The following is a 17,431-nucleotide window of genomic DNA, read 5'->3' on the forward strand; positions in this document are numbered from 1 at the left end:
GAATGCATCTAAGCCCAGTGAGTTGGAATCAAATGTTGGCAGAAAAGAGGTTGGCTGAACAATGGGCCACCTTCAAAGGAAAGGTATTGCGGGCAATGTCAAGGTATGTTCCCTTGAAGGGGAAAGGTAGGACAAATAAATCCAGAGCACCCTGGATAACGAGAGAGATAGAGGTGAAGATGAAAAGGAAAAACGCGTGTACGACAGATGTCAGGTAGAAAACACAATGGAGAATCAGGCTGAATATAGAAGGACCAGAGGGAAAGTGAAGAAACTAATAAGAAAAGCAGGAAGAGAGCTTGAGAAGGGGCTGAAGGCTAACATAAAAGAGAATCCCAAGGCCTTCTATAAGCATGTAAGTAATAAAAGGGTGGTAAAGAAAGAGTGGGGCCAATTAGGGACAAAAAAGCGGACTTGCATGTGGAGGCTGGAAAAATAGCAGTGGTATTGAACGAGTATCTGTCTTTACAAAGGAGAAGATGCTACCTAGGCCGAGGTGAGAGAAAAGTAACTGATATATGAGAAGAATTTACAATTGAGGAGTGGTGTTGCAAAGGCTATCTTTACTTAAAATAAGTAAGGTACCAGGACCAGGTGAGATGCATTGAAGGGTACTGAGGGAAATGAGGGTGCAAATTACAAGGCACTAGTGATAATCTTCCCATCTTCCTTCGATACAGGGGAGGTACCAGAGGACTGGAAAGTTGCAAATGTTGCACCCTTTTTCAAAAAGGAGTGCAAGGATAAAGCAGGCCAACTACAGGCCAATCAGTTTGACTTCAGTGGCAGGGAAACTTTTGGAAACTATAGTTCAGGATCAAATCAATAATCACTTAGACAAGTGCAGGATAATTAAGGAAAGCCACCATGGATTCATCAGTGGAAAATCATGTTTAACTAACTTGCTGGAGTTTTTTGAGGAGATAGCAGAGAAGGTTGATAAGGGAAATGCTGTTGATGCAATGTATATGGATTTTCAAAAGGCATTTGATACAGTGCCACACAACAGACTTGTGAGCAAAATTCTAGGTCATGGAATAAAAGGGAAAGTATGGACTTGGATAAGAAATTGGTTGAGTGACAGGAAACAGAGTAGTGATAAATGGTTATTTTTCAGATTGAAGGAAGGTTTGTAGTGGAGTTCCTCAGGGGTCAGTATTGGGACCCTTGCTCTTCCTGATGTATATTAATGACCTAAGCTGTCATGTGCTGGGCGATTTAAAAATTTGCAGATGACACACAGATTGGAAATGCTGTCAACTGTGAAGAGGATAGTCTTGAACTTCAAAGGACATAGACATGTTGGTGGATTGGGCAGACGAGTGCAGATGAAGCTCAATGCAATGAACTGTGAGGTGATCCATTTTGGCAGGAAGGATATGGAGAGATAGTATAAAATCAAGGGAGGTGCAGGAACAGAGGGACCTTGGTATATATGCACATAGGTCATTGAAGATGGCAGGGCATATTGAGAGAGCGCTTAATAAAGCATATAGTAACTTAGGCTTTACCAATAAGGGCATTGAGTACAAGAGTAAGGAAGTCATGTTGAACTTGTGTAAGACGCTAGTTAGGCTGCACCTGGAATACTGTATCCTGTTTTGGGCACCGTACTGGAGGAAGGATGTGAATGCATTAGACACAGTACAGAGGAGATTCACAAGAATGATTCTAGGACTAAAGAACTGTAGTTATGAGGATAGATTGGAGAGGCTGGGACCGTTTTCCTCAGAGGAAAGAAGGCTGAGAGGAGCCTTGATAGAGGTATTCAAGATCCTGAGGGGTGTGGGACAGGCTCAACAGTGAGAAGCTGTACCCACTCGAGAGCATCAAGAACTAGGGGGCACAGATTCAAAATAATTGGCAAAAGGAGTAAATGTGATGTGAAGAAAAATTTTTTCACCCAGAGGGTGGTTGGTGTTTGGAACAAAATTCCTGAAAGGGTGGTGGACACAGGTTCAGTTAAGGTATTGGAAAGGGAATTGGATTGCTACATGAAAAGAAATAATGTGCTACATTATGGGGATAAGCCAGGGGAGTGGGACTAGGTGGAATGTTCTTTCAGAGAGCCAGCGGAGACTTGATGGGCCGAATGGCAGCCTTCTGCATTGTAAATATTCTGTGATGGAAGGGGTTATCAACAGTGCTATCAAGTGGCACTTGCTTAATAAAAACCTCTTCTCTGACACTCAATTTGGATTCTGTCAGGTCCACTCATCTCCTGACCCCATTACAGCCTTGGTGCAAATATGAACAAAAGAGCTGAACTCCAGAGGTGAGGTGAGAGTGACTGCCCGTGACACCAAGGCAGCATTTGACCGAGTGTGGCATCAAGGAGCACTAACAAAACTGAGTCAATGGGAATCAAGGAAAACTCACTGCTGGTTGGAGTCATACCTAGCACAAAGGAAGATGGTTGAAGTTGTTGGGGACCAATCATCCCAGTTGTAGGACATCAGTGTCCAAATGCAGCAAGACTTGGACAATATTCAGACTTGGGCTGACGAGTGGCAAGTAATATTCATGTTGCGTTAGTGCCAGGCAATGACCATCTCCAACATGAGAGAATCTAACCATCTGCCCTTGACATTCAATGGCATTATCATCGCTGAATCTCTCAGTATAAACATCCTGGGGGTTACCATTGACCAGAAACTGAACTGGACTAGCCATATAAATACTGTGGCTACAAGAGCAGGTCAGAGGCTAGGAAACCTGCAGTGAGAAACTCCACAATGCCTGTCCACCATCTACAAGGCACAAGTCTTGATGGGTGATGGAATACTCTCCACCTGTCTGTATGAGTGCATCTCCAACAACAGTCAAGCTTGACAACATCCAGGACAAAGCAGCCTGCTTGATTAGCACCCCATCCACAAACATTCACTCCCTCCACCACCAACGCCGTGTGGTAGCAGTGTGTGCCATCTACAAGGTTCACTGCAGGAACTCACCGTGGCTTCTTAGCACCTTCCAAACCCATGACTGCTACCATCTAGAAGGACAATGGCAGCAGATACATGGGAACACCACCACCTGCAAGTTCCCCTACAAGCCATTCACTATTCTGGAAATGTATTGCCATTCCTTCACTGGCGCTGGGTCAAAATCCTGGAACTCCCTCCTTAACAGCATATGGGTGGAGCTACACCACCTGGACTGCAGTGGTTCAAGAAGGCAGCTCACTACTGCCTTCTCAAGGACAATTAGGGTTGGGCAACTAGCCGGTAACACACACATCCCATGAATGAATAAAAAGAAAATTAATATTGGTGTGTTTCATTGCAAAGTATTTGCTCTATTAGAAAGGAATATGGATTTCATACACAAAGACAGGAAATGCTGGAAAAACTCAGCAGATCTAGCAGCATCTGTGGAAAGGGTAACAGAGTTAATGTTTTGAGTCGGTATGACTGTTCTTCAGAGTCTTTTGTTCAAAGCCCTGTTGATAATTGATTGTGCTGTCTTGTAATTAATTTAGTTGTTCCTGGTGTAATGATGAAGCCCTTAACTATAATGGGTTTCCCTTAAATATTTTAACGGTAGAAATTACTGGCATTAATGTTATTTTATGAAAACTTTGAAAGTGTTTGTGTCAAAGACTTTCCTGCTATTTTAATGATGGCATTAACCCAGTAATACTCAATGGATTAGGAAAGGCACAAGAGGTAATTTGAGGCACTCAGATTTTCTCAAGATTTTCTGACAAGTTTTAGTCAGTAGGATTATCTGGTTTATTTGTACACTTCTGGGGCAGAACTTTGGTGGCCACATAGGATTGGGAACTGAGGCATGCTGGTGAATAATTTCCCAATGTCGTTCTCTTGGATTTTTGGGATGAGGGAGGACGGTGTCACCTGGCGACCTGCCTGATTCTGACAGTCGAGCTTGGAACTTGTTAAGGGCTAGTCTGCAATTTTTGTGGGAAGGCACAAGATCCACACTGGATCTGGAACTGGTCAAGCAGAAGATGATGGTAATGCAGCAGGAAGCCAGTCATGGCTGTGCCATTAATAAAGATGGGTTTCATAAAAGGGTGCATGGCCGAGGTGGGTGCTTATCTAGGGATGAACTAGGGAAGCTAGCTAGACATGTCAGAGATTCAGTGCTGCAGGAGACTGTGTCTATCTACACAGACGGTATCTGAGATTTGTGCCCTTATTGAGGGAGACCTTGCAAGATTGGTCATCATAATCTGCCAGTAGCCGTTAAGTCACTGCGGCCTTGAACTTCTTCATCTCTGGCTTGTTCCAATGATCAGCAATGGACCTTGGTGGTGTCCCTCAAGCGGCAGCATATTCAATTTCAAACAGATGGGGTCTTGCAGGCACAAAGGGCATTGAGATTCACCTCCATCACTGGATTCCCTCAGGTGCAGAATATTATCGATTGCACTTATGTAAGGCACAGAGTGAGCAGCCTGTGAGATCCCTCAACATGTAGAACATAAGAATTAGGAGCAGGAAAGGGCATTTGGCCCCTTGAACTTACTCCGCCATTCAATAAGGTCATGCTGACCTAATTGAGGCCTCAACTCCATTTTCCTGTCTGCCCTCACTAACCCTTGACTCCCTTATCAATCATAATTTTATCTAACACAGCCTTGAATATATTCAATGACCCAGCCTCCACTGCTCTCTGGGGAAAATAATTCCACCGATTAACAAACCTCTGAGAGGAATAATTGTTCCTCACATTTGTCGTCATTGGGAAACCCCTAATTTTTAAACTGTGACCCCTAGTTCTATATTGCTCTCATCATCCACCCTATCAAGTCCCCTCAGGATCTTGTATGTGCCAATAACTTCAATTTTCATTCTACTAAACTCTGATGGGTATATGCCCAACCTGCTCAACCTTTCCTCATATGCTCACCCTTTTAATCAGTCAAGTGAACCTTCTCTGAACAGCTAATGCAATTATATCCTTCCTTAAATAAGGAGACCTAGTTGCGGGTGTGACTGCTCTTCATATTACTATGGAAACTCAGTGGATAACTTTTAGGGGGCAAGGGATATACCTTAAAGAGAGGGCTACTCACACCTTTACATGACCCTGAGACAGATACACAGAGGCCCGACAACCAAAGCCATTTCCTTACAAAGACCATTATAGAGCATGCCATTGGACTTCTGCAGATGTGGCTCTGGTGCCTAGACCATTCGGATGGTGTGCCACTGTACACTCCTGCAAGGGTTTCACACATTGTGGTGATCTTCTGCACTGTCCATAACATGGCACTCCAGGGAGGTGTGAACCTTGAAGAGGCTGAAGTGCTGGATCAACACAGTTCATTGGAGGAGGAAGATGCAGAGCAGACCAGTGCCAATGGTGTGCAGGGAGGTGTCTGGAACTGCCTGAAGAGTCTCATCAGGATGGCATGAATGCTAGGGCAGATCTGAATCAGGCATGTTTCACCTGAGTACTACTCCTCCAGCAGGACAGCATGCTCTGGCACTGGCTTTGCTTTGATTGTGAGAATACATCCATTAAACACACAACTTTGAATACAGGGTGTATAGTGCAATTCTTACCGCATATGGTACACATCTCTCTAATGGTCTCAGTATCCTCATTCAAGCCCACACTTTAAGCCTCCCTCTTGTTTCCACATATGCAGCTCCTAATTGTCTGCCAAACTCACCCTCCAGCCAATTAGGGCCAATCTCTGGAAAAATTGTATCCCCTGACTGTTTCACCCTTGGAGCGGGTGAAATTGGAAATCTATTCCCTGGTGTCAGAGGATTCCTTTCAATTGACTGATGCCTTTGGTCATAGAGTTATGAATAATTATCAGTTTAAAGTCCAGAAGGATTTGTCACAGTTTTTACAGTCCAGAGCAATGAGATTTCACTGAGAAAAATGTTGTTAGCTATGTACAATACTTGTGGATGAACCTGTGACTGTCATTGATTGTTGTATGTAATAACAAGAGTATTAATATTAGGATAAAAGCAAAATACTGCAGATGCTGGAAATCTAGAACAAAAACAAAAATACCTGGAAAAACTCAGCAGGTCTGACAGCATCTGCGGAGAGGGATACACTTGATGTTTCGAGTTCGTATGATCCTTCATCAGAACTAAAAAATATAGAAATGAGATGAAGTATATTTATTTTTGTATTAAAATTAGGAATTCAGTGCAGAGAGAGATGGCGGTATTGCTTTTTGCCTCCAATACCTGTAATGGTTTGTGTTAAAGGCATATAATTCATTTATCCTACCTATAATTTAAACCAGAGCAAGTATAAATTAATTGGGGCCCATGGGACCTTTTTTATCTTGTGATCCAAGCCAATATTGGCCAAATTTGACCTGTTCCTAACAGGACAGTTAATTTGGACCAGGTGATTGCATTTTATTGAGAAAATGTTATGATATTTATTTAGCTTATTCTTTTAATTTGAGTATTGGTAACATCCAGTTGATCTCACTATACATCAACACAGCCTATATAGATTGGAAAATAGGGCAAAGCAATCAAGTCAAGTGAAAATGAACCAAATGCGCAAACACTGAATTATAATCATAGATACCTTTGGACAGGTATGCCTGGGTAAAACTCCCAATCCGTTTCTATCTAAATCCACTTTACATGCAACTATTATGAACAATGCTAGTTTAGCATGGTTTGATTTTTTTTTGGTTTTCATCCCTCTCCTTGTGGGAGTATGTGGAATGTCAGCACAATGTATTTGAAATGGTCATGCTGTTATAAGTAATTCACTAGATGGTAGATTATGAATGAAAACCCAATCTTGGTATGTTATTGTACTTTGTATTAAAACTAAATTAAGTGATTTTGATCAGAATTATCATGATGTGTGAAGTTAAGTCTTCATGACCTTGAATATTACTTTTTTTATATATCTAATTAGTTGGGTGTTTAATATTCTACATATATAATATCTAATTATTCACCTTTGGTCTGCTTTGTCTTAACACCTCCATTACTGACAGTGTATGGACAGTGCACTGCCAAACCAACACCACCTGTTAATGAAATTTGGGAAACACTAATTGTCCAGTGTGACACTCCCATTCAAAGAGTCTTTTGTGCCCACCTAGAGCCTCCTCAATTGACATGCTCAGATCAGGAATTGAATACAATGGAGAATGAAAACTGTTTAGTTTGTAACCTTGTTCACTAATATTTCCTATCATCTCCATCATACATGTAATTGTTTACCTGAGGTTCTGCATTAGACTGTAATGATCTTACACAAAAATACTAAATTGCCACAGAAACCAGAGAGAATCCTATTTCAGTCAGAGATCTTCACTTCAAAGGTACCACCTGGGGCAGCAGAGCCAAAAGCACACATTATTTCACTTGCCCTGATCTACCCAACAGCAGAGTATGGCTCCTCAGTCTAACTCAGGAGCTGTCACACAAATGTGGTAGATATCAACCTCCAGGAAGTGTTGAGAATTATTTCTGGGGCATTGAGACCAACACAACTCTAGTGGCTTCCTGTGCTAGCACACATTGAACCTCCTGATTTCCACAGGGAGAACATCCTCCTCAAAGAACATCACTGACTGACAGCCAAAAACACTCCTGTTGGCACAGGACCTCAAAAAAACCCACACACTCATCTGAAATCCCATATCTCCTACTGGAACATATTCCACACCCTACAAACTTGATAACAGCCCCACCACTCGATGGCACACCTCCTAGTTGACTGCAAACATCACCAACTGCAACCACAGAAAACATGGGCAACCCTCAATTGCTTGAGGATGGACCAGGGAAGTTGTGGCCAGTTGCTCCACAAGTGGAACATGAGGAACAGCTCAAATTATGACTGGCCATCCAATTCAGACCATTATCCACATACAGGACTTCTGTTCTGAGAGATCCATTCCTGGTGGCATCACAACAATTTACATTGTATCAGCTGAAGCTGCTCAATGGATTGTTAACCTCGACATTGGACTGTAAATGCTTCCCTAGCCAAACGACTTCAAAAACTTCAAAGGAAAGGCACCACAATGAATAGGTCAACAGTGTGAAGTTAGATTACCACAGTGTGGCACCACAAAGATTTCTGCTTTGACAACAGACAGTTTTGAAGTTTTCTCTTTGTATTCACCTTGTGTAGAAAAACTTGGAGCATATCTAAGGTCGTAATGCTGCAAGTAGCAATTTAGCAGATGGAAATTAACACTGTAAATTCTTCAGTTAGTACCAGGAATAAAAATTGTATGTGCATATGAATAAGATTGTTTAGTCATGAATAGTCATGAATTATTTGGGGTATACTCCATTTATATTCTAAAATATGCTATCACTATTGCAGAATTTTTAATTAATATTTGCGAAAATATAAATTGGCCTGTTAATTGTTCATAATAGCTGAATTTCCCATATAAAGATGGAATGTATTTCTTTCAGCTTAGTATCACTGAATCATTTCCTGATTGATTCCTCATCTTTTTTCCCGATATATTCCAACTTTGGTGAGACTTGCATTGTAGAATTTGGCCCTGCATCTTGGGTTCTCGGTAAATAGAAAAGGAAGGGAAATGCAAAAGTGAATTAATCCTAGTCAGTTACCTGCAGCCTAGTATATGTGGCAGGGTGGTGTTAACAGGACCTATCAGCTGTGGAATTAGTATCATACAGGAGAATTGAAATTGGTAGGTTTTTTTGGAAACTAATTTTTTTTGTAGATGCCTGTTTTTTTAAAATCTGTGATTTGACCTGTAATAGCATTTCCCATTTTCAGACATAAGTGGTGCATTTGGGTGTGGAGGAGGGATGCAATGCTCCACTAAGAGAATTTGGGAGGAGGTTTGTAAAATAATTCCTTAGTTCTTCAAACATATATAGGTTTCCTTACCTACTGCAGGTAGATTGTTACGTTATGTTACAAACTTTACTTCCATTAACAATTCTTTAGTTTAGTCAAACAGTAGTTGCTGATTTGAAAGGATTTAAAAATATCTTTAGAGCTATTTAATTGGTTCTGCTTCTCTTCTCTGTCACAGAATAACTAATTTTCACAGAATAATTACTGGAACTAGTTAAGATAATTTGTATTATTTTTGCGTAAAAGGAAAGAGTTTTACTGGCTCCTCAGATCATCACTTCAGCTCCCTGGTGTGCTCCTGTCACGAGCATTTTACTGACAGTGGCACCAGAAGTGGGCAGACTGCCTACACCAAGGAAGTGGGCAAATAATTTCCATACTTAAAGGCTCAATTAGGGTCTGTCCTGACAACGGATCGATAGTCTGCTGCCTGAGCAGGCTGCCAGCAGCAGCCCAGGTGTGAAGTGGGTAGTGGGCAGGGAAAGCAGTCCCTGCTGCTCCAACACTTTACCCAGAGGGGTTTTCCTCTCTAAACTGGACACTAGAATTACTTAAAATTTCTCCACCTACTTTTCTAGGCCTCCTGCCTGCCTGTACAGCAACCATCTGTCCCTCTGATGGAGCTGGCAGCTCTTGAGGGCAGGCCGCCATCCAAAACTGGACAGCAGTATCAGAGGCCACCACCTATAAAAGTGTGGCCCTGGATCTCACCAGCAGCTGAACCACTGTCGCCAGACCCCACTTTCTGTCCCAGCAGCGGAACCCTGGCCACCTCCAAAATCCAGGTCAAAGATTCAAAGCATAAATCCTTCAACTTAAGAGATAATTTGGAAAACGAAGATGGTGACTGTTGTGATAGTGTATTTGTTAGTATGTTGAATATAATCATTGAAATATATGTTTATGCTAATATGTATGTCATATGCAATATCACATGATTCCAAATACACTCAGCAAGTATAGTTTAAAAAAAAGCCAAGCATAAATGTAGCTGAGCCATATAAAGAAATTTGAGAAGAAGCAGGTCTTTACATTTTAGAAAGAAGCGAGTTTCATTTATATAAAACCTTATCACATCTCAGAAATGTTCCATAATATCAGTGCCTGCATTCCAAAGTCAAAATTTATATGAGAAGAAGCGATAAGATGAATGGCTAGTAAATCTGTTTTTTAATGGCAATAGTTAAAGGAAGGTTATTGGTCTGGACAGTGTGAGAACTGTCTGAACTTGTTTTCATGGAATCTAAATGAGGGGATGGGATTTTGCTTTAATGCCTCATTAGAAGGATGGCATTACCAACAGTTCAATACAAATGTGTTTGCCTTGGTTTTCTAAATTCACAGCTGACTTCATTTTTATTTTTACACTGAACTCAATAATTATGCAATTTCTTGAAGGATTATGCCATTATTCAAGTTTGGAATAACAGAAAAATTCTCTTGGAAATGCAGTATTTTTTAATTTACAGGAGAAAAACACATCTCTATATAATAGCAGTAGATGTTCTTGGTGATTCATGGAATAATTCAGTCTTCCAGTTCAGCTGAGTAGATTATGAAACGATCTTAACTCGTGCATGTGAGAGTTTTTAAGGTCATTTTCTCTTCCTAAAAATTTTAATGTTCTTAACTTCTCAATAGAATTATAGCTTTAGAATCATTAACAGCCATCCAATGTTTATACATAATTATAACCAGGAATTCAATATTCTCTCATCCATCATTGATTACCAGGGTATACAATAGTAACTGTACATAATTATCTTTTAATAACGAGTAAGGTTGACACTGTCTTCAATAAAGAAACTTTCTTTGTAACAGGATCTACTTCATTAGAATGAAAATGAAAATAAATTATTCTAGTGCCTACTATGCTTACATAATACCCGGCTGTGTGGAAAATTACCCAGGTATGTCCTGTGCACAAAAAAACAGGACAAACCCAACCCGGCCAATTACTGCCCCATCTGCCTACTTTCTATCAACAGTAAAATGATGGAAGGGGTCATCAATAGTGCTGTAAAACAGCACTTCCTTAGCAATAACCTGCTCACTTTGGGTCTGGCAAGGGCTACTCAGCTCCTGACCTCATTGCAGCCTATGTTTAAACCTGGACAAAAGAGCTGAACTCCAGAGGTGATGTGAGAGTGACTGCCCGTCAAGGCATTGACATTTGACTGAGTGTGGCATCAAAACTAGCAAAACTGGAGTCAATGGGAATCAGGAGGAAAACTCTCCACTGGTTGGAGTCATACCTAGCACAAAGAAAAATGGTTGTGATTGTTTGAGGTCAATTGTCTCAGTTCCAGGACATCACTGCAGGAGTTTGTTAGGGTAGTGTCCTAGGCCCAACCATCTTTAGTTGAAAACAAAAAACAAAAAACCGGATGCTGGAAATCCAAAACAAAAACAGAATTACCTGGAAAAACTCAGCAGGTCTGGCAGCATCGGCGGAGAAGAAAAGATTTGACGTTTTGAGTCCTCATGACCCTTCGACAGAACTCATCTTTAGTTGCTTCATCTGTGACCTTGCTTCCATCATAAGGTCAGAAGTGGGGATGTTCGCTGATGATTGCACAACGTTCAGCACCATTCACGACTCCTCAGATACTGAAGCAATCCACGTTCAAATGCAGCAAGACCTGGACAATATCCAGGCTTGGGCTGACAAGTGCAAAGTAACACTCGCACCACAGAAGTGGCAGGCAATGACCATTTCCAACAAGAGAGAATCTAATCATCGCCCCTTGACATTCAATGGTATTATGATCGCTGAATCCCCCACTATCAACATCCTGGTGTTTACCATTGACCAGAAATTGAATTGGACTAGCCATATAAATACTGTGGCTGCAAGAGCAGGTCAGAAGCTAAGAGTCCTGCAGCGAGTAACTCACCTCCTTTCTCCTGAAAGCCTGTCCATCATTTACAAGGCACAAGTCAGGAGTGTGAAGGAATACTCTCCACTTGCCTGGATAAGTGCACCATTCAGGACAAAGTAGTCCAGTTGATTGGCACCCCTTTCACAAACATTAACTTGCTCCACCACTGACAAACAGTGGCAGCGGTGTGTACCATTTACAAGATGCACTGCAGAATCTCTTCAGGACTCCTGAGGAAGCACCTTCCAAATGCATGACCGCTACCATCTAGAAGGATAAGGGCAGTAGACACAGGGAAACTTTCAGTGGTGGTGCTCCCTTCCAAGTCACTCACTATCCTAACTTAGAAATATATCGCCATTCCTTCATTGTCACTGGGTCAAAATCCTGGAAACCACTCCCTAACAGCACTGTGGGCGTACCTACACCACATGGACTGCAGTGGTTCAAGAAGGCAGCTCACCACCACCTTGTGAAGGGCAATTAGGGATGGGAAATAAATGCTGACCTAGCCAACGATGCCTACATCCCATAAGTGAATAAAAAAGAACCCAACAAAACAGAAGCCAGTTTTCGGCCAATTCGATTCACTTTGATATCAAGCAATGGCTGAAGGCACTGAATCCAGAAAAGGTTATGGACTTCAATAACATCCGAACTTTAATCCTGAAAAGTTGTGCTTCAGAGCTCGCCACATCCCTAGCTGAGCTGTTCCAGTACAGCCATTGGCACCCACCCGACAATGTGGAAAATTGCCCATTTATGTTCTGTCCACAAAAAACAGGACAAATCTAATCCAACCGATTTGCATCCAGTCACTTTAATCTCAATCATCAGCAAACTGGTGGAAGTATTGTTGATAGTAGTATCAATTAGCACTTACTTGGCAATAAACTGCTCACACCGTGGTGGTCAGTTTTGGTTCTGCCAAGACCATTTGGCTCCAAACCTCCTTACAGCCTTGGTCCAAACAGGAAAAAGAGCTGAATCCCAGAGATGAGGTGAGAGTGACTGCCCTTGACATCAAGGCAGTTTTTGATGACTGTGGCATCAAGGAATCCTATTAAAATTGAAGTCAATGGGAATCAGGGAGAAAACTCTCCACAGGCTGGAGTCATACCTAGTACAAAGGAAGGTGGTTGTGGTTATTGGAGGCCAATTGTCTTAACCTAGGACATTGCTGCAGGAGTTCCTCAGAGTGGTGTCCTAGGCCCAACTATCTTCATCTATTTCATCAGTGACCTTCCCTTCATAATAAGAACAAATGTGTAAATTTCACTGAATATTACTCATGGTTCATTACCATTTGTAACTCCTGAGGTAATGAAGCACTCTGAGCCCACATGTAGCACGACCTGGACAACATTCAGTCTTGGAGCTAATAAGTAGCATGTGACGACTAATATTCACACCGTAAGTGCCAAGCAGTGACTATCTCCAACAAAATGACCCACATGTATATAGATTTAGGTCGGGATTTTCTGGCTGCACCATGGCGGCACCCGCTACGGGGATGTGCCGAGCCGGTCAAAAGTCCATTGACTTTCGTTGGGACAGAAGATCCTGGCGGTGGGTGGAGCTGCAAAATCCAAGCCTTAGCTTCAAAAGGTCTAGTCCTATTTCTGAATAGCACTCTTTTTGTTTCATATTCTCATGAATATGCTGTTAAGATAATAAGGAAGACATTTTGGTTGGCATGTCAGCCTGCAGGACCTGCTCAATATGGTAGTTGGGAGACCCAAACAATTTTTAGATTTTGGGCCGAAGCGAGTTGCGGATGGCAAATAGGTACCCCGTCGCAGCTTGCTGGGCTTGTCAGGAAGAATATTGGCTACAACTGAACTCAGCTGGCCATCAGGTAAGGCCTGTCATAGGAGGGAACAGGTTGGTATCAGACCAAAAAATTTTTGTAGAACCTGGAAAAGCACTCCTCTTACAAATACTCCTAAAAACTCAACATTAGGAAAAAATTCTTGTGGCCTTTTAAGATCAACAGTTAGGCCTCTTAAAGTCTTCAGAAATGGGACTCGCAAGTACCATGTGTATACATCATCCATTTCTCCTGAACGTTGCAATCAGGGCCTAACGGTAGATTTAGGACCACGACTTGTATATCTAAACCGCTTTCTGCCTCTTTTGGGCAGGAATGCTGTCTGCACATTTAAAGGTCTGTCTGACCATTGATTCAAGCGGGCAAATGGGATCACAAAGGGCGGAATCATCCCAGATTTGCACTTCCCATGTCGTTTCATCCCAAACTCACTGCATTAATTATGCATTCCCGGGAAACACGCCGTTTGCATGGTGGGCAAGCTCCCGATTCGCCCACCATACCGTCACCTTGCCGCTTCATCACGTCAGTGGCCAAATTTAAAGCACAGCCATGCGCACACCTTTGTGCTTCCAGCCCAGGACTGCTGCAAATAAGACATGGCCTCGAAAGATAAGGAGACTGCAGTTCCCAGGTTTAGTGATGTGACCCTTGAGCACCATTTGGATGCTATGGAGGCCCGCCGTGATGTCCTCTACCCCCACTCTGGCCGCAAGAGGGGTAACAACATTACCACACTGGCTTGGTAGGTGATGGCAGTGGGGATCAGTGCCAATGCTGCACAGAAAAGATTGGCCATCCGATGCAGATTTGAGGATGAATGATCTCATCCATGCCACCAGGGTAAGGCAACCATTTCATCACACATTCACTGGCATCTCACTGCCAGCTCAAGGACATTACCACTCAGTCACTCACGTACGCCCCCACATCTCCATCTGGCTTCATCAGCTCTGGAGGCTGCCTCCTCAGTCCTCACCATCTTGAGGCCGCTTGCATAGATCAACATGTGCCCCCACACAAACCCTGGGATACCCCCCTTCCTCAGTACAGCCCTCACCCTGCAGCCTCTTCCCTTGCCTGAGGCCACTTCCCTCCCTTCCCCAAGCAAGCGCTAGCCCTGTAGCAATAGAAAGCGACCCCTGCCTTATGGCTGGTCTGGTAGGTAGAGACCTGCCCGTGAGCTCCCCTAAAAGTGATGTGGTGCTGTCTGTGAAACCTGGCGCTGATGACTGTGAGTGCTGCCCGAAGCAAGGTAGGCAAACAAACTTCAAAGTCCCGAGCGAAGTGCAGCTCGCCAGGTGAGCGTCACTTATGTGTAGCTGTGAAACACGTTGGTGTGATGTAGGTGGACGATCCAGCATGGGGCGGTCTGAGTCCAGTGGGCTAGCCTTATAACGCTATGCAGATATTTTACAAGGTTCCCAATGCCCGATGGCAGGCCGTGTTTCCCACCATCAACGGGCTGAGTGGACGATCGCAAACTGTTTTCACAACGTCATGAAACCGATTTTTGGCCTTCTTGTCATATTGTCCGCTTACGACACCAGTGGGCACTGCCGATTCTGCCCAAAGCCTTTACCAAACTTTCAATGCCCACTCACCCATTTTTCAGGGAAGCAATAGGCATCCAACAATTGAAAGACGATCCCAGATACCACTGGCAGAATAATGAGCCTACTGTCTGTTCTCACAACAGAAATTTTGTAGACGTCCAGATCTCTTACTAACTCCAACTTTTGAACAAAATTATGCATTGAAACCTTTATTTTTTAATCATACAAGATTTCCAAGATCACATGAAATAAATTGTATCTCATGAGACTTCCTGATTAACAGAAATTGCTTGTACTGTAGATTATTCCTGAACAAATCTTAATTAACTAGTTATACTACTCTATAATAATATGCAGAGATTTAATTGTTGGGATACAATTCAAAAAATGTAGATTGTACATTGGCTGTTGAAGGCAGAGGCTTGAAAGACTTGATTGTTTTTTTCTAATTATTTGCTCATATTAAACTTGGACTTGGTGTGTTCCTTGTTGCAGGTGCCAGGACTGGAATAGTTCGAAAGCTGGTAGTGCCATCAATCTTGGTGCGGACAATGAGTCATTGCATCACAACAGTGCAGACATCATCCCATTGGTTAATGACAAGAGGTTTCCAATTCCTTTCTTCTTGGTCCATGAATCAGTTTCTGCTAGTAATTCAAGCAGATCTAAAAGTGAGTGCTGTTTTGATTTTAATCAGTTATTTCACTTTTTCTGAGTTACAGTGAGTTCTGTTGAAAGCATTTTGTCCAGTCTTGTTCTAGAGCATGAACCAACTTGACCATATTCTCATTTCCTCTGCCAATGAGAGAAGCAGTTCATCTGCAATATTGCACAAAACTTTTTTTAAATGTGGCTGGTATATTTTATTGAATGAGCCACATACATTATCCAAGGTAGCCATTGCAAGCAATGTTTCTAAACTTCTAAAGGTATGAACAGTCTTTCTCTGAAAATGTAGGTTATCTGCTGTTCGTTACTGGGCAATATAACTAAATATTTATCCCTGCTAACAATGCTGTTTTTAAACCAATATAAATCTGAATATATGGTTTTTGGAACCCATGCACACCTTTTTCCATTTACGTGCATACGGATTTGTATTTTGTATGTTGGATCATGGTATTTATTTGTATTTTCATTGACATATTCTGATCTTATAAACTTCTTTACAGTATATTTAAAGTTGGTTATGAATGAAGCATGGAAAGTAAAAAGATTGCTGTCTTTTAACTTAATTACAATATTAGTTGTCATTTTCCTAAATTCAGAATGGAGGAGGCCATCATTCCAACGAGAAAAGTATACTTTTCTGCCACTGAGCAAAGCTTTTTTTATTCATTTATGGGATGTGGGTGTTGCTGGCAAGGCCAGCATTTATTGCCCATCCCTAATTGCCCTTGAGAAGGTGGTCATGAGCTGCTTTCTCGAACTGCTGCAGTCCGCATGGTGTAGGCATACCCAGAGTGCTGTTAGGAAAGGAGTTCCAGGATTTTGACCCAGCGACATTAAAGGAACTGTGATATATTTCCAAGTCAGGATGGTGAGTGACTTGGAGGGAAACTTCCAGCTGGTGGTGATCCCATATTTATGCTTCCCTTGTCCTTCTAGATGGTCGAGGTTGTGAGTTGGAAGGTGCTGCCTAGGCAACCTTGGTGAATTTCTGCATTGCATCTTGTAGATGGTACATACTGATGCCACTATGCACCATTGGCAGAGGAAGTGAATGGCACCCTATCCACAAACAATCAAGCAGGCTGCTTTGTCCTGGATGGCATCAAACTTCTTGAGTGTTGTTGGAGCTGTACTCATCCAGGCAAATGAAGAGTATTCCATCACACTTCTGACTTGTGCCTTGTAGATGTTGGACAGGCTTTGGATAGTCAGGAGGTGCTGTATTCCTAGTCTTCGACTTGTTCTTGTAGCCACAGTATTTATATGGCTAGTCCAGTTCAGTTTCTGGTCAATGGCAACCCCCCCAGGATGCTGATAATGGGGGGGGGGGGGGGTGGGGGATTCAGTGCTGGTCATGCCATTGAATTTCAGTGGGGGATAGTTAGATTCTCTCTTGTTGGAGATGGTCATTGCCTGGCATTTGTGTGGCGTGAATGTTACTTGCTAGTTGTTGGGCCAGATATATTGTTCAGGTCTTGCTGTATTTGGACATGGACTGCTTCAGTATCAGAGGAGTCGTGAGTAGTGCTGAACATTGTGCAATCAATAGCAAACATCCCCACCTCTGATCTTATGATGGAAGGAAGGTCATTGATGAAGCAACTGAAGATGGTTGGGCCTAGGACATTACCCTGAGGAACTCCTGCATTGATGTCCTGGAACTGAGGTGA

At 42.4% G+C, this 17,431-nt stretch overlaps 1 protein-coding gene across 1 annotated transcript in view; it reads left to right on the top strand.

Annotated features, from left to right (window-relative positions):
* ccdc142 (coiled-coil domain containing 142) overlaps positions 1–17,431 on the top strand; it is a 212,934-nt gene that overhangs the window by 90,580 nt on the left and 104,923 nt on the right. Inside the window, exon 8 of the mRNA XM_041195012.1 lies at positions 15,585–15,760. Within this exon, the coding sequence (XP_041050946.1) occupies positions 15,585–15,760 (176 nt within the window). The remainder of the gene's footprint in view (positions 1–15,584; positions 15,761–17,431) is intronic.

Source organism: Carcharodon carcharias, chromosome 1 (genome assembly GCF_017639515.1).
Source record: "Carcharodon carcharias isolate sCarCar2 chromosome 1, sCarCar2.pri, whole genome shotgun sequence".
Taxonomy (NCBI): domain Eukaryota; kingdom Metazoa; phylum Chordata; class Chondrichthyes; order Lamniformes; family Lamnidae; genus Carcharodon; species Carcharodon carcharias.